The 17,565-nt window shown below is 42.3% G+C and overlaps 2 protein-coding genes across 2 annotated transcripts; both read right to left on the reverse strand.

Moving 5' to 3' along the window:
- Positions 1-688: 688 nt before the first annotated feature.
- LOC110507581 (thymus-specific serine protease) lies at positions 689-12,104 on the reverse strand. Its single transcript, XM_021587660.2, has 12 exons — positions 11,763-12,104; positions 10,550-10,725; positions 9,594-9,693; positions 9,244-9,373; positions 8,790-8,913; positions 8,586-8,663; positions 8,334-8,381; positions 7,922-8,206; positions 4,278-4,419; positions 2,809-2,988; positions 2,111-2,265; positions 689-1,803 (listed from the first exon to the last, which is right to left on the reverse strand). The coding sequence occupies exons 1-12, from the start codon at positions 11,821-11,823 to the stop codon at positions 1,744-1,746; spliced, it is 1,539 nt and encodes a 512-aa protein (XP_021443335.2). The 5' UTR covers positions 11,824-12,104; the 3' UTR covers positions 689-1,743.
- A 131-nt stretch (positions 12,105-12,235) lies between these two features.
- Positions 12,236-17,424, reverse strand: ech1 (enoyl CoA hydratase 1, peroxisomal). The gene is made up of 10 exons (XM_021587661.2): positions 17,088-17,424; positions 16,415-16,583; positions 15,677-15,765; positions 15,397-15,521; positions 15,239-15,287; positions 15,014-15,078; positions 13,655-13,725; positions 13,430-13,501; positions 13,203-13,353; positions 12,236-12,948 (listed from the first exon to the last, which is right to left on the reverse strand). Exons 1-10 carry the CDS (start codon positions 17,119-17,121, stop codon positions 12,844-12,846), a joined length of 930 nt encoding a protein of 309 aa, XP_021443336.2. The 5' UTR covers positions 17,122-17,424; the 3' UTR covers positions 12,236-12,843.
- Positions 17,425-17,565: the final 141 nt, after the last annotated feature.

A 17,565-nucleotide genomic window follows, 5' to 3' on the forward strand; every position in this document is an offset into this window, starting at 1 on the left:
GCCTGAGCAGCAGGACCATCACCACCCCTCCACCCCACGGGGTAACAGATGGCCTTGGGACAACTGGCTCTTGCTCACCTCTCTCGTAACTCACAAACACACACAGTATCTGCACCAACTCAACGATGCACACAAAAAATAACACACACACACACACACACTATTTTGCATGCACGGATGACACACACAAACAGATCAGACACCCACACACTCAAAGTGCAAAGATAATTAAACATACACAAAGACACACATGGTGCTAAATACCTCAATATGCTGGCACATATATTGTTTATGTTAATGTATTCATGAAGACCACCACAAACATGCATGTAAACAAACTCAAACACACAACAGTCTTCAGAGTTTTATAAACTGGAAATGTGCCATTGACTGGATATATGTGTATAGCATTGGCGCCCCCTGCTGAGATTAAAGATTTAAACAGTTAAAAAAGGTGATATTTTAGTCGACTTTCTTAGCATTTTTAGTCATTTGAATATAATTTGCATCATCATCACAGTTTTTGCTCTATACTGAAACTCGACTGCTGCCATGCACATTCTTCTGGGATCTTAGTAACAGTGGGCTAATGAACAAAATACAAAAAATAGTTTGGCGGTAAAATATCTCTTAAAATGAATTTCAGTCAACAGCAATATCCCACAATCCACAGAAAACAGACACCAGATTATCAGCAAACTTTTATTGATGATACTTTTCCAACTCGCAGGATTAAATCAAATTAACTCCTCCTAAAAAAGATCCACACACGCTACGAAGCAATCCAGCACACATTCAGATAATGTTTTGTCTGAGATAACTTCACTGAATCCAGACCAAGGAAAATGTGTGAACAGTCTGTAAACATTAGAACACTCCATGATGCTAAAGTCGTCTTATACTGGGACTCTCTGGTTAGCTATACGCTACCAGGGCGTAGTTAGGAAACTTAAATACTGTGTACAGCATTATAAGTGTTTCCCTAAATTACTAAAACTGTCTATTAAAATATAAATCTATAACTTATATACTGGAGTAAATTTCAAGCACGCTATAAAAACGTTCAATAAACACTATGAAAACGTTAGAAAAACACTAGAAAAACGTTAGGAAAAACACAAAACGTTAGAGAAATGTTAGAAAACCACAAACGTAAAAACTAGAATAACGTTAGAAAAACACTAGAAAAAACGTTAGGGAAACACCAGGAAAAACACCAGTTAAAACAATAGGAAAACACCAGGAAAAACACCAGGAAAAACCATAGGAGAAACACTAGAAAAACATTAGGAAAACACCAGGAAAAACCATAGGAAAAACACTAGAAAAACAATAGGAAAACACCAGGAAAAAACCATAGGAAAAACACTAGAAAAACAATAGGAAAACACCAGGAAAAAACCATAGGAAAAACACTAGAAAAACATTAGGAAATCACCAGGAAAAACCATAGGAAAAACACTAGAAAAATGTTAGGAAAACACCAGGAAAAACCATAGGAAAAACACTAGAAAAATGTTAGGAAAACACCAGGAAAAACCATAGGAAAAACAACAGGAAAACACTAGAAGAATGTTAGAAAAAAAACCAGAAGAACACCACCTTAGAGGACCTGACCCATGGGGAGAAACATGAAGAGGGGCTCAGTCCACAGCACCATGTGATTCACTGCCCAAAGTTTGATTGGCTGAGTGATGGTCAGGAAGGTCAGATGATCAGGTAACCTGATCATCGTTGGGTCCATCAGCCCACAAGCTTCCAGGCAGCTTCCTTCAGCCACTTGGCAACTTTCCTCTCAATGGCCTGACAACCAGAGAGAAAAAAGACAGATCAGGATGAGGGGAAGAGAAGTTTAAAAATAATATTCACTAATGACATAAGATATAGACAATGGGGCAGTTTCCTGGACACAGATTTAGTTTAGTCTTGGACTAACAAGCTATTGACCATTGACCATGCTTTTTTTGTTTCTGGGAAACCGGCCCAAAGTGTTCAATTGAGACATACAGTTCTGAAACACACATTACTCTTCATGTGCCACCAAAGCTCACAGTCAGTGTCTCTCTCAGTTACATCAACTTAGTGTTGTCTAGCCTGCCGTGTGCCATACCTTGCGGGCCTGCTTCAGGGCGGGGCGGTCTGCAGCGCCGCCGGGGTTCATGTCGGCACAGTGGGAGGTGCCCTTGATGAGGATGGCCATATCTTTGTCCTCCTTGTCCAAGTCCTCTTCCAGAACGCTGAGCTCACGCCAGGGGTCAATGTCACCTGACAGAGGTCACAGGTCACAGACCAGAGGGACAGGTCATATACTGACTGTCACACAGAGGAGGTTGGTGGGAGGAGTTACAGGAGGATGGGCTCATTGTAATGGCTGGTCAATCATGTGGTTTCCATATGTTTGATACCATTCCATTGATTCCATTCCAGCCATTACTTTGAGCCTGTCCTCCTCCCACCAACCACCTCTGCTGTCACACAATCACTCACATAGACACAGCACATTGATTCACTGCCAGTGGGTTTAAATTACACTATGATGTAATGAGAGGTAATGGTTTAAACCTCCATCTATCTATCGATCGATCCATTCATCTATCCGGTGGTTGGGCCAGTAACCGAAAGGTCGCTTGGTTCGGATCCCCAAGCCGTTCTGCCTTCGAACAACAACTGCTCCCCGGGCGCCAATATCGTCAATGAAGGCACCCCCCCCCCCCCCCGCGGAAGACACATTTCGGCTGAATGCATTCAGTTGTGCAGCTGACTAGGCATCACCTATCTACTGTATCTATCTGTGAAGTCTCTGCTCACCGTTGACATAGAGCACCCTGTCGGTGTCGGGGTGGTCTCCTCCATAGTACTTGTTGGTGAAGGCGATGTGTCCGGGCAGACTGTGCTGGGGGATGTTGAACACCTCAGGACACAGGTCGGTCTGAGCCTGCAGGGTCAGCATGCGGGAGAAGGGACAGCTGGCGTCCTCACACGTCTGGACTGTCACAACCAAACAATGAGGAGGTAAGCCATAGAAAAACAATACATTTCTATTGAATTGTGATGTGTAGTTGTATTTCTGTAATGTGAGATACAGCTGGGTGGCTATGGGCATATTGTAAAACAGATCCTATAATGAGTGATACTGTACCAAAGAGTGGGAGCTTTGCACAGCTAGTGTTAATGCACTGGGCTTATGAATGTGCTGCTTAGGGGGAAATGAAGTCTGGAGTCTGGACTGTTTTTTGTTTTAATTACCCTCCAGTGCTGTGAGCACTCAACTCACTGATTGAAACAAATACCTTGCTTCTACGTGGAGATGTAAGCTTGGTAAATGTACAGTGGGGCCCGAAATTATTGACACCCTTGATAAAGATGAGCAATAATAGCTGTATAAAATAAATTATTAAAATACTGAGCTACATTGTATGCTCAAAAAAATGGGAAATTATATATATTTATACTAATGCTATTGCTCAGAGAAAGATGTTTAAAAAGTCATTTTTTTCTCAAAGGGAGTGGTCAAAAATATTCACACCCCTAAAGATTCTTATAAATTAAATAGTCAAAAGGTTAGTATTTGGTCCCATATTCCTAAACTTCGACAGTAATCTGGATGCTACCATGGTTACAGATAATTCCCCTGTTATTGGGAATGGTGCGAGGTTAGCATGTCTTGGGGGTATGATCTTTGACCCTCTGTAACATTCTTACTCATCATTATTCACGATTCATTCAGAATTATCCGTAACCATGGTAGCATCCACATTACTGTAGAAGTGTTTCGAAACATTCTTATTATCTATTCTGATTTATAATAAAGTGACTCCAAAATGACACAATACATTATGTACCATTAATTTCTATTGGGCACAAAATAATCTGAAACACAACCAAAACTAACTGCAAATGCTTCCAACATGTTTTTAGAGTCACAAGCTTAATGTAGTCATTGCATGCTAGGAATATGCAACCAAATACTAAACTTTTGACACCAAATACTTTTTTTATAGGAATATTTAGGGGTGTAAATAATGTTTACTCCTACTGTTATAGAAAAAAACATGTATTACTTATTAAACTAAATCTCTTTGCTGTTCTAGTATAAAATAGTTTTAGTATAAAATAATTTCCCAATTTTTTTTGCATACAATATAATGTAGCTCAGTATTTTAATGATTTATTTTATACAGTCATTATTTCTCATCTTTATCAAGGGTGTGAATAATTTCGTACCCCAATGTATCTCCTCTAGGAGTGACAGTGTTGTGTGGTGGAGCAGTACTCACAGAAGCCGAACTCGGTGCAGGTCTGGTAGTACCACTGTCTCTCTCCATTGTAGGCAGAGTCCAGATTCGTGTCACTCAGGTCCTGGATGGTTTGCTTGTGGGACGCATCCAGACAGGGCTCCTCGCCTGTGGCCCGGTAGATCTAATACAAACACACACAGTAACAGTGTTCCCTGACTCTTCTACAATCACGCTCCACACTGCCATTTCCCACCTGGACAAAAGGAACACTTATTTGGGACTAAACACCTCCCTCTGCAACTGGATCCTGGACTTTATGATGGGCCGTCCCTAGGTGGTAAGGGTAGGAAACAACACATCAGCCACGCTGATCCACAACACCGGGGCCTCTCAGGGGAGCATGCTTAGTCCCCTCCTGTACTCCTTGTTCACCCACGACTGCATGGCCAAACACGACTCCAACACCATCGTTAAGGTTGCTGACGACACAACAGTGGTATGCTTGATCACCGACAAGGATGAGACAGCCTATAGGGAGGAGGTCAGAGACCTGGCAGTGTGGTGCCAGGACAACAACCACTTGCAGTTTGCAAAAAACAATCAGATTTCGACAGAAATATGGCTGAGACGCAAAGAAAATTCAAAGAGAGGGGGTACAAAAATGGTTACCGCCATTGAGAAAATTCAAAACAAACCGAGACATGATCTTTTTCAAGGACAGTCTCGCAAAAATAAGTATTCTTGTGTTCTAACTACCCGCTATTCAAAGTGCTCTGAACAAATGAAGGGAATCGTTCACAAAGATCGGCACATTCTAAGATCTGATGGCAGTATCGGTAATGTGTTTTCAGACCCCCCCTTGATCGTATTCTCGCGGGGCAGAAATCTCAGAGATGAACTGATAAACTCTGATTTACCACCCCAAGATATCCCTGCACAACATCTATTTGTGCCCCTACTGGATGGAAACTACAAGTGTAATGGCTGTGCTCAATGCAATGGTACTTATAAATGTAGATCCTTCAAACGCCCCCAAACAGGGAAACTGATCCCAATTAAAGGTGTTATTACGTGCTCCACTAAGGCAGTTATTTATCTTATAACTTGTCCTTGTGATAAAAATGATGTGGGTAAAACAAAGCGTGAATTAAAAGTACAAATCTCTGAGCATCGTAGCACCATTAGGTGCAAAAACTCGACTTACCCAGTTGCGGCCCACTTTTTGGAAGCAAACCACTCAATTTCGTCCCTACGTTATATCAGCATCGAACTTGTCACCCTCCATAGGAGAGGGGGTGAACTCGACAATTTATTGTTAAATCGAGAGGCTGCCTGGATCTTGAATTTAAAGACCCTTGCTCCCTTTGGTCTCAACGTAGACTTTGATTTGAAGCCATTCTTGTGATTTTCCTGTTGTAAATGTTTGTAGGCCTATGCAGCCAAATTGTATCTATGATCATATGCTATCCATGTTTTTGGTATGTTATTTTGATATGTGAAGATTAACCAATGATATCAGGCCACACCTGGCCATGATTACAGACACCTGTGTGTGTCCTTTGACACTATATAAACTAGTGACCTGCTGTGTTTGTATTTATACCCTGATGAAGACAGCTTGTCTGTTGAAACGTTGGTTATTAAATTACTGTATCTGCGCCCCTAGAGTGTGTGGCTCTCCTTTCATTTTTCAAGTGTTCTACTCCGCTAGCCAGCATCTCGCCTAAATAGGTGTGCTTTTCTTTCGCCTCCAGGACAACAACCACTACCTTAATGTGAGCAAGACAAAGGAGATGATCATGGACTACAGGAAAAGGAAGGCCGAACAGGCCCCCATTAACATTGACGGGGCTGTAGTGAAGCGGGTCGAGAGTTTCAAGTTCCATATCACCAACAAACTATCATGGTCCAAACACACCAGGACAGTTGTGAAGAGGGCACGACAACAGCTTTTCCCCCTCAGGAGACTGAAAAGATTTGGCATGGGTCCCCAGATCCTCAAAAAGTTCTACAGCTGCACCACCGAGAGCATCCTGACCGGTTGCATACCTGCCTAGTATGGCACCTGCTCAGCATCTGACCGTAAGGTGCTACAGAGGGTAGTGGGTATGGGCCAATACATCACTAGGGCCAAGCTTCCTGCCATCGAGGACCTGTACACTAGGCGGTGTCAGAGGAAGGCCCAAAAGATTGTCAAAGACTCCAGTCACCCAAGTCATAGACAGTTCTCTCTACTACCGCACGGAAAGCGGTACCGGAGCGTCAAGTCTGGGTCCAAAAGGCTCCTTAACAGCTTCTAACCCCAAGCTATAAGACAGCTGAACAATTAATCAAATGGCCTCCCTGTACCCCCGCAAACTGACTCAGTACCGGTACCCCTTGTATATAGCCTCGTTATTGTTATGTAATTTTGTTGTGTTACTTTTTATTTTTTACTTTATTTAGTAAATATTTTCTTAACTCTATTTCTTTAAAACTTCTTGGCGCACCCATCCCATTATAGCGGGATCATATTCGTCAACATCCGCTGAATTGCAGAGCACCAAATTCAAATTAAATTCCAAAAAATATTTCATTTTCATGAAATCACAAGTGCAATATAGCAAAACACAGTTTAGCTTGTTGTTAATTTCAAAAAAACTTTACAGCTAAAGCAAACCAAGTGTTTATGTAAGGACATCTCTCTCAGCAGACAAAACATTACAAACAGCTAGCAGCAAAGTAGATTGGTCACGAAAGTCAGAAAAGCAATAAAATGAATCGCTTACCTTTGATTATCTTCAGATGTTTGCACTCACGAGACTCCCAGTTACACAATAAATGTTCCTTTTGTTCCATAAAGATATTTTTTTTATCCAAAATACCTCAATTTGGTTGGCGCTCTATGTTCAGTAATCCACAGGCTCGCGCGGTCACGACGGGGCGGACCCAAATTCCAAATAGTATCCGTAAAGTTCGTAGAAACATGTCAAACGTTTTTTTATAATCAATCGTCAGGTTGTTTTTACAATAAATAATCAATAATATTTCAACCGGACCGTAGCTTTTTCAATAGGAGAGAGAGACAAAATGTCTGCTCCAAGCTGTTGCACATGCAAAACTCTGCTGGCACCCAGCCATCCACTGACGCTATGTGATCGTTCTTGCTCATTTTTCAGAATAAAAGGCTGAAACCATAGGGAAAGGAATCTGGTTGATATCCCTTTAAATGGAGGGAAGGCATGCAATGGAACAGGGAGCTTTCAAAATAAAATCCTAGTTGGATTTCCTAGTTGCAATATTAGTTCTGTTACACTCACAGACAATATTTTGACATTTTTGGAAACTTTAGAGTGTTTTCTATCCTAATCTGACAATTACATGCTTCTGGGCCTGAGAAATAGGCAGTTTAATTTGGGTACGTATTTCATCCAAACATCAAAATACTGCCCCCTACACTCAACAGGTTTTAACTGCATTTTTGGTGAGGGGCTTGTAAGTAAGAATTTCACTGTAAGGTCTACTACACCTGTTGTATTCGGTGCATTTAACAAATACAATTTGATTAGATCAGTCAAGGCAAGGGGATGCACAACTGTAGATCAATACAGCCCTCTGCTGGTTAATCAATGAATTGTCATTTTGTGTGTGTGTGCGTGTGTGTGTGTGTACACACACACACACACACAAAATACACCTCATACCTGCACCAGCTTGATCAGCCGGTCGTATGCCTCAGTCTCCGAATCGTAGGTCTCTGTCTCATTGGTCATTATTTTACAGATCTCCTCAATAGTCAGGATTCCCCCCTCCTCGTTGTACTCCACGGTTCCCATGACGATGTCGGCCAGGCTCTGCATGACCTCGATCTGGTCCTCCAGATCCTCAGGGATCTCACAGCACCCAAAGTCCTTCCCCACCTCAGTGGCATTTCCTGCAAACAGGGCGGCCTCCACGGCAGCAAAGGCCTCCCAGATGTCCCCCACACACTGAAGGAGAGAGAGCGAGAGAGAGACAGTGACAGAGAAAGTCAAATCCCACAGTAGGAGACTCATACAGTCAGAAACTCCAACACATGATTTCAAGCGCCCACATCTACTGTAAATGTTGTCAAACCTTATCTGAACCTCCAACGTCCTCGTCCGCAAGGCTCAGACCCACCACCTGGAAGAGAGCAACACCAGGGTTTGTTTTCACCTTTGTCCATACAGCTGAACATAACATCTACCATGCTATTAACACTATAAATAGTGTCACAGTTACTAGTTTGCCTACTACAACTACCACCACTACTACAACTACCCCCAGCACTACCACTACTACTACTACTACTACTACTAAAATGAATACTAATGATGAGATCTTTACTTTGTTGAAGGTGGAGAAGTCCAGTTTGGCTTTGACAGGAGCAGAGGAGGCCACAGCACCGTAGACCAGGTGAGGGAACTGGAAGAGCAAGAACAGAGAACATGATTTACTATTATTACCATGGAATAGAGTAGACCAGCATACAGTAACACTGTTGTCCAGTCCTAAGTATAAATATAGACAGTGTTGTTCTCTCTACTGTACCTTTCCCCTGAGCCAGGCAGACAAGGCCCCAGCATAGGAACCTCCAAAGCTGATCCAGGTATTCTTGTCAGAGAGGTCAAAGCGATCGCTGATGTATTGATGGAATTCTGCGACGTCGGCAAGACTGGAAAACAAGAGATGGCAGAGAAAATGCAATTCAATCTCTGCCCAATTCAAGCCCACTCAAAAGCTCTCTGCCTTTGTCAAGTAGCAACCCACTGGGCACAGACATCAGTTCAACGTCTAGTTTTGATTTACATTTGGTTGAGTTGTCAACTAATGTGAATTCAACATGAAATCAACCAAAAATGTTACCATGCCATTAGATGTTGGTTCAAAGTTGGGTGAAAAAAATACAAAATACCCTCACGTTGATGACTTTTTGCAAATCCAATCCATTTTCAACATTGATTCAACGTCATCACATTGACTCCCTCCTCCCACCAGTACTCACGCCTGCTGGCTGGACAGGTCTCCCAGGTTCTCAGTCTCCAGGCCATCTTTGTTGATGCTCTCGCCATAGAAACGATGCTCCAGGGCCACAAGCAGAGCCCCGTGCTCCTCAGCCATGTCCACATGGTGGCCTACAGATACACGCAAAGCAGGAGCGGAGAGGAAAAATAGAGGGAGGTTAAGAGTTGGTTGAGGTATCAACAACACAAAATCCAAAGAACAGGCATTGACTTGTAACTAATGACAAGTATCAAATTCATAACACCTATCTAAGCCTAACTTATCGTGTCAATGCATTTCCATTTTCTTTTCATATTACTTAAGAGCGTGACGGGGGAACTTTGTGTGTACCTGCCAGCACATTGAACTCAGAGATGGGGCCCTCCCCTCCGATGAACAGGAACACTGGGCCATGAGGACGCTCCCAATAGGCTTCATTCACGAAAAACCTCTGAAAGAGAGAGGGGGTGAGAGACGGAAGGGAAGCAAGAGAACAAGAGGGGGGGGGGGGGGGGGGGCTGCAAATAACCTGTACACAGTGAGGTACAAAAGTGTTTGGACAGCAACTAATGTGTTGTTGTTTTGGTTCTGTACTCCAGTACTTTGGAATTATAGAATGACTGAGGTTAAAGTGCACTGTCAGTGGTATATACATTTGAGTGTAATCACAGCACATCCCCCATTTTAGGGAACAAAAGTATTTGGACAAATTCACTTACATGTGTATTAAAGTAGTCAAAAGTTTAGAATTTGGTCCCATATTCCTAGCACACAATGACCACATCAAGCTTGTGACTCTTCCAACGTGTTGTTATTCATGATTCATTCAGGATTATCCATAATCATGGTAGCATCCACAAACATGTAGACATTAATTTCTAAACATTTACAATAAAAGTGATTCCAAAATGACACAATACATTATTTACCATTAATTTCTATTTGGCACAAAATTCTCTGAAACACAACCAAATCAAAATGCAAATGCATCCAACAAGTTTGTAGTCACAAGCTGTAGTCATTGCGCGCTAGGAATATGGCATCAAATACTAAACTTTTGAATAGTCCAATACACATAAGTGAATTTGTCCTAATACTTTTGGTTCCCTAAATGGGGGGACTACGTACAAAACGTGATGTCACCCTATATGGATGAAAATACCTTCACATTAAAGCTGACAGTCTGCACTTTGACCTCGTAGTCATTGTATCATTTAAAATACAAAGTGCTGGAGTACAGAGCCAAAACAACCAAAAATACATTTGGACCTCACTGTAGGTGCACGTATAGGTAGGTGGTGGGTCACCTGAGGAAATGTTTCATCGTTTTGACTGTCGAAGTGGTCCAGGGGTTGGTGAATTTTCCCGTCTCTCACTTCGCTCATGGGCTTATGCCCGTTGACTGCGCTCATCAGCACATTCTTCTTCGCTTTCTCATACTGGATTTTACGCACGTGCTCCTTGATCTTCCTCAGAACTCGTCCTATGAAATGTCAAATGTGATATGAAATCCAATGCACTGTGCACAGCAAGAACGACAGGAACGGCAAATATAGAGATAATACGAGAAGCTCAATCGTTTGTAGTTGCGCGTAAAGTCACATATGGACATAAATGACGCACGTATTCGTTGGTCAAACCAGGAGAGCCTCCTTAGACTTGAACATCTGAATGTGCGCATATGCAACTCCTTAACAATTTCTACAATTATCTCTCACATTTCGTTCTAAAAAAAGGGCTATCTAAACGTGTCACATACCTTTTTGGATTGGATACAATTTTGAATTTATTCCTGATGGTCTCAGCACATGGCTTTTGCTGATAAGTTAAAACCCTCTGCCACAACCTTATCAGTCTAATTCATACCCGACAGCCATGCCCATGTTTATTTTATTTTTCATGGGTTTTATTATAATTCAAAACATACTTAGTGTTAATAAACCATGTATTAGTTAAGACACTTAAGAACAGAATAAACGTTTATATATGTGCTCAATTCTTAAGCAGACAATTTCACATAACTATCTAAATATAGCTTCTAGATGATCCAATTTCGTTTCTCTGAATACCACAATTGTATGGATTCACCTCAATAATTAAAACTATAGGCCTATGCATTTTAATGATATATGATCAACGTGTATATTATATCAGCTCACACACATGGATGTACTTTCATGCTAGGTATAAAACCTCATATAGGAGCTTAGAAACCCCAATGATGTATAGGACAATATTAAAATGATCTACTTCTGTTTCATTACAAGCATCATGATACCTCTAACACATTAAATTAACTTGGTGAAAAACTGTTTTTGAACGCAACTTGTTTACCACTTTTTTACCATGTGTTTTCTTCCTTCAGAAATCACCTCTTACTAAATATTTGGTCAAATTATACATTTTGTTTATCGTTTCCTAGGAACAAGGGTGGCTCAACCGACCCAACTCTGCCCTACCTTATTTTATCATTTGAGTATTTTTTTTAAATGATCAGTTCATTATGGATCGTTAACGTACCAGAATAGACGAAGTTCACAAGGAGAAGCAGGATGATACAACGGATGGGAGACAGAAGCATCTTCAGGCCTCCAACTACGACCTCTTTACTGATATAGGTCTACACAATGGTCGGACAACCTTGCCTTCTTAATGCGAGGAGAACGCCTGCTTTTATAGCGTGACCAACGTTTTTAGTCCACCCCGGGCTTCCCTGATTGCCCACTGTGCATATTTATAGTAAACAAGTCGCGAGTTGAGCGTAATCAAGACGCAGCAAGTGAGTCTGGGCAATAGGCATATCTCCTCCAACGGTGGCAGTGGTCCAAACTAAAACGACACTATGAGCATTGGCTTGGTGAAAAATGCATACACTTCACATTTAGGTATTGAATTGTATGTACAAAGCATAAAACTCAGCACAAACACTTAACGTGTTGAAACAGGGCCCTTAGGCTCAGTTCATCTTTTACAAAAAAAATAATTAAAAAAGGTTTTATGATGCAATAATTTTTATGGATTTACAAAAGTGTGAGGCTGGTTGATAGAGTACCCAACCTGAATCCTGCATGCGGAGCTAGCAAGAGAGAGGCCCCTAACTCTTTAGTTTACAGACAGCTCTGCTTTGGGTGATTCTGACAGACAACAAGGCACCAACACACAAACATATGCATCTGCTGGAGTCAGGAGGCGAAATAAGTCCTTTTCATATTAGCTGAAATGGATAGTTGGTCATTTTGGCATTTATCAACCGACTCAGATGAACTCGTGGATACTACTTGCATGTCTCTGCGTCCAGTATGAAGGAAGTTACGAGGTAGATTTGCGAGCCAATTGTTAACTAGCTTAGTGCAAAGACTGGAAGTCTTCGGGTACAGCGAGCATGCTAGAGCGCAAACACCGGAAGTGTTCGGGTACAGCAAAGACTTCCAGCACTAACGTTAATGTAACCTATCGCTAACGCCCAAAACTACCTCAAACTTCCTTAATACTGGACGCAGAGACATACAAATTGTATCCACTAGTTCCGTAGATAATCCCCTCCATCCATTCCCCCTCGCCTAAGAAAAGCTGCACTTCAGCCTGTTTCTGCTCCTCAGGTTCAGAGCTTGGAGAAAGTTATTGTTTTAGGACTCTTCTTCTCCATGGAGGCTGCAGCTGACTTCATGACATCGTCCGTCTGCAGCATGCTCATGTTCCACGTTGCCTGAAGACAGGAGAGAGACAGACTGAACTCTCAGCCTCATTGTGTAATTCATTCTAACTTTTTTTGTTTTTTACATTTCAGATTTTGGACTTCCAATGACATCTACTTTTTAAAAATCCCACCCACCTTATCAGAACGCTACGCTTGTTTAAGAGACATGGTTATCTGTACTGGGTTGTGTTCTTGATAGCCTATGTTGTTGCCACGGTGACGTGTGTGGTGTTGTGAGCATCCTTGTAAGTACTGAGCCTCACCATGTAGTTCAGGCCCTCTGCCACACTGTGGTCTCTGGAGTAGATCAGGTTGACCTTGGTTCCCTGGACAGCCACAGGGCTGCGGCCTGCTATCTCCCCTGCCATCTCAAGAGCGCCAGCCAACATCGCCTCCTTGTCCGGAAATACACGGCTACACAGGAAAAGAGTGTATGAGTACCTAACACACATACACAACAAATACACGCACGCACACGTTGTTTTCATACCTGACTAATCCACTTTCCTTGGCCTCATCGGCGTACATCTTCCTCGCTGTCAGAGCCAACTCATTCACCAGGCTGGAGAGGAAAGAAGATGATACATATGATAAGGGATCTCTCTTCAGAACAATACAGGGAAGCACTCAGTGTTCCTTGGTTTATGAATGCAAGCAGAGGGACTACAACGCAGCATTACGGTGTAATGAACGCATATCAAATGCTTGCTCTTACCTCCGGCTCCCAATGACTTTAGGTAGGCGCTGCAGAGTTCCAACGTCAGCTGCTAGGCCAATATCTACTTCCTGTAAGAAAGGCAGACCTTTCACATGACTAAGAGATACAAAGCAGATTTAACAAGTATATTTTTCTTATCATTCTGTCTTTTCTCCACTATGAGAGTTCACCTGGTGGTTGCTACAGACAACAGATACCAGTTACGGCCTTTGTAGACGGCACGATTTCAGCTGTCTTATGCCACGATTTTGCCATCCCAGACAAAATGTCCACGTCGTGGGCAAATTCTTAGGTCATAAATGATCGTTGGACATCTTGGCTCGTTGAGTGTGACAGGGTCTAGGTCTGCAGATTCAGTACCACTACGTCTTGGCTCGTTCAGTGTGACAGGGTCTAGGTTTGCAGGTTAAGTACCACTACGTCTTGGCTCGTTCAGTGTGACAGGGTCTAGGTCTGCTGGTTCAGTACCACTACGTCTTGGCTCGTTCAGTGTGACAGGGTCTAGGTCTGCAGATTCAGTACCACTACGTCTTGGCTCGTTCAGTGTGACAGGGTCTAGGTCTGCTGGTTCAGTACCACTACGTCTTGGCTCGTTGAGCGTAACAGGGTCTAGGTCTGCCGATTAAGTACCAATACGTGCGGTCGTAGTCTTCGACAAAGTTCTGGCAGTGTCCACATTTTTGGGCCTTTATCGTGTAGTGTGGCTGATGTTACGAGCCGATCCTGGTGACTGACCCATAGGAACACGGCCGGCACTGAGTATGCACACAATAATACAATAGTGAATAGTCAGATTCATATAATAGTTTGATTTAAACGTTTTCATGCAGTGCAAGAAGAGAGATTCCCATAATAACCTTGTTAACATGACATCTGATATCAGGCTACCTGATTGGATTTTGATAAATGCTCAAAATGGCCAATCAAAATAAGCGCTTTACCACAGCGGCCATGTTATTTTGGGGAAGCTTATTTGATTGTGAGTTTGACATATGAAGTTTGTGTGTGAAAGCTATTTTAAGATGAATACTTTTAGTTTTTCAAAACTCACTTCACTCGGGCATAAGCATAGTGAGGCTTGCAGTGCTGGCACATGCGCAGATGCGCAGATGAAATACACCGCTGCAGTTGATGTATCCTACGTCGGCTGACGGAGCCTCGCAAACCAATCGCAGAATGTGATGACAGAACTGAAGCAAATTGTACAATCTGGCCAGGTTGATCGCAGTCTGACGTGATAATCGTAAAAGGGCTGAATCTGACGTAAAGTCTGCAAAGACCTGTAGATGTCCCCTGGACCTTGGTCCTCATGGAGACGGTCATTGGGGCTGAGGAGATGTAGTTAAGCCCACTTACCTTCACCTGAAACCAGGCATCTTGAGTGCAGAGACGGATATCACAGGCTGTGATCAGATCCACTCCTAACAGGACACGTACATGTTATAACATGACAAGACATTACAGCTGTATTACAGAACACCTTCACCGGAGAAGAAACAGTCACATTTTGTAAATAATATATGAAAGCTTTGCAAGGCCTCACGGTCACAAGCAAATCAGTAATATACCACCAAAACTCACCTCCTCCAACACAAGCTCCCTGCACTGCCACAACCACTGGCTTTGGACACTACAAGTAGAAAGGAGGTGGGGGAAAGAGAATGCATTGTCTTACTTGTTCACTATCAACCCCTAACCTATTGTGCAGGAGTAAGTACTTCACAAGTTCATATACAGACCCTTTCAATGACGCTGAAGGTTTCCTGGTACTTGGCGATGATGCGTCGCATGTTCCAGGAAGTCCTGGCCATGTCGTCCACTTCAGGCTGCAAGACTTCACTGGCCATGTCCATCAAGTCGATGCCTACACACAGTCAAATTGCGACAGAGGTTACAGTATACCGGTCTTATTACTGGTATATTGCTATGTTTGGTATACTGTTGGCACAGCCTATTGATAAGCAGCACTCAGTTCAACCTGAGACAATTGTAAGCTTTTGGGAAACATAATTCTCTTACCAGCTGTGAAGACTTCTCCTGCACCGGAGACGACAACCACCCGGCAATCTGGGTCCTCAGCTATCTGTGTAAAGCACTCCACCATTTCTCTGAAAGAGGATGGATGTATGGTGGAAGACAGGGTTAAAAGAAGAACATATATTTTTTCAAAGAAACATAGGATGCACATGAATTCATAAGGGAACACAGTGCTGTTGTGCTGAGTTACAAGTACAATTAGAAAGGCGGGAAAGTTTCAGCTGTGTTCAAGTAGTGTTTGGGCCAGTGGTGTAAAGTACTTAAGTAAAAATACTTTAATGTACAACTTAAGTAGTTTTTTGGGGTATTTGTACTTTACTACTTACATGTTTACTCCATACATTTTTCTTGACACCCAAAAGTACTCGTTACATTTTGAATGCTTAGGACAGGAAAATGGTCCAATGAATACACTTCTCAACAGAACACCATGGTCATCCCTACTGCCTCTGATCTGGTGGACTCACTAAACACACATTCTTAGTTTGTAAATGATGTCTGAGTGTTGGAGTGATCCCCTGGCTATCCATAAACAAATAAAAAACAAGAAAATGGTTCCATCTGGTTGGCAATGATTTATACTTTTACTTTTAATAATTAAATATTTGAAACAAACATTTTACTAGGTGACTTTTACTTGAGTAATTTTCTATTAAGGTACTTTTACTCAAGTATGATAATTGGGTTATTTTTCCACCACTGGTTTGGGACAGGTGTTACCTCCAGAAGGCTTTGTTCATGGCATTGCGTTTCTCTGGCCGGTGCAGCTCTATGTGAGTGACAGCAGTGGCAGGTTGACTGACAGACAGGGTGGTAAAAGGAGGAGTGGGGCCCCCCGGAGAGGATATGGCCCTTACAGCACTGAGACCTGGAAGCCATAAACTCCTGTCTGATGATCAGCACCGAAATGAGAGGGAGGGTGATTGAATAACAATGAATTACAACAAAACCAAATTTATATTGAATGAGAGCAACACATTTCCGCTAATAGTCAGTTGCACGGTTTAGACCTAAACCACCTTGCTATCCACTCTTATACAGAATAGTTACATAGTCACCTTTCACCTAGTTAGCCAAGATGCTAACCAAATACGGTTTATACTAGCTGGAGGTAATTAGCTAGCTAACGTTACTTAGCCAGCTAGCTAAGTGTTGACATCGATGTAAAAATAAAGTTACCTAGCAGGCTATAGGCTCTGGTCCGAGTCTCGAATTATTCTATGGTGTTAACCAATTACGTTTGCTACTTCCTAACCTAAGTTTGCTAGTACTGGAGCTTGCTAAGTAGCTAACGTTAGTTGAACGGATGCGACCTACAAAATGCACATTTAGCTAAGTTGCTACGTAGAGCTGACAAAGCACTGCATCGTAAAACTCACAATAATGTACTTACTTTTCACGAGAGCTGATCTGATAATGAATGTCATAGCCCTTCGACTAAATCAAACTCGAGAGCAAGAAACAAATGAAAGGCGCAGTCGGTCTACTTGCCGCAACTAGCTGGCTGTCAAGTAAAATGTAGTGTTGTTCAACGCTTATAGCTAGCTACAAGCACCAAACGTATAGAAAGCAGATAAGGGTATTTACTATTACTGTGAGCAAAGAGCGCATTCTGTGAACACAATCTCAAGAGTTGTTCCACTAAACTAGCTGGCATGCTGGTTTTGTACAATTTCTGAGCTACAGCATCTAGGAATCGTCCAAATGCAGCATTCAAAGGGGAAGGATAGGGTCGCTTTTCTAGCCCTTATTAACGGAATAGTTTAATAACGGAACAAATACTAGATTTGTGTTAATCTGCAAAATTGTAATTATTCGCCTACCTCCTCATGCCTTTTGCACACAATGTATATAGACTCTCCTGGTTAAAT

The sequence above is a fragment of the Oncorhynchus mykiss genome, chromosome 27 (genome assembly GCF_013265735.2).
Source record: "Oncorhynchus mykiss isolate Arlee chromosome 27, USDA_OmykA_1.1, whole genome shotgun sequence".
In the NCBI taxonomy this organism is placed as follows: domain Eukaryota; kingdom Metazoa; phylum Chordata; class Actinopteri; order Salmoniformes; family Salmonidae; genus Oncorhynchus; species Oncorhynchus mykiss.

Excerpts from the sequence above, each read along its gene's own strand:
- ech1 (XM_021587661.2), bottom strand. The coding sequence starts at position 17,121 with ATGACATTCATTATCAGATCAGCTCTCGTGAAAA. Across the intron at positions 15,079-15,238 it reads GGGAGCTTGTGTTGGAGGAG|GAGTGGATCTGATCACAGCC; the intron begins GTGAGTTTTGGT and ends GTGTCCTGTTAG. Across the intron at positions 13,354-13,429 it reads AAGGAAAGTGGATTAGTCAG|CCGTGTATTTCCGGACAAGG; the intron begins GTATGAAAACAA and ends TTTCCTGTGTAG.
- LOC110507581 (XM_021587660.2), bottom strand. The coding sequence starts at position 11,823 with ATGCTTCTGTCTCCCATCCGTTGTATCATCCTGCTTCTCCTTGTGAAC. Across the intron at positions 9,374-9,593 it reads TGAGTTCAATGTGCTGGCAG|GCCACCATGTGGACATGGCT; the intron begins GTACACACAAAG and ends GTGTATCTGTAG. Across the intron at positions 8,382-8,585 it reads ACTTCTCCACCTTCAACAAA|GTGGTGGGTCTGAGCCTTGC; the intron begins GTAAAGATCTCA and ends GCTCTCTTCCAG.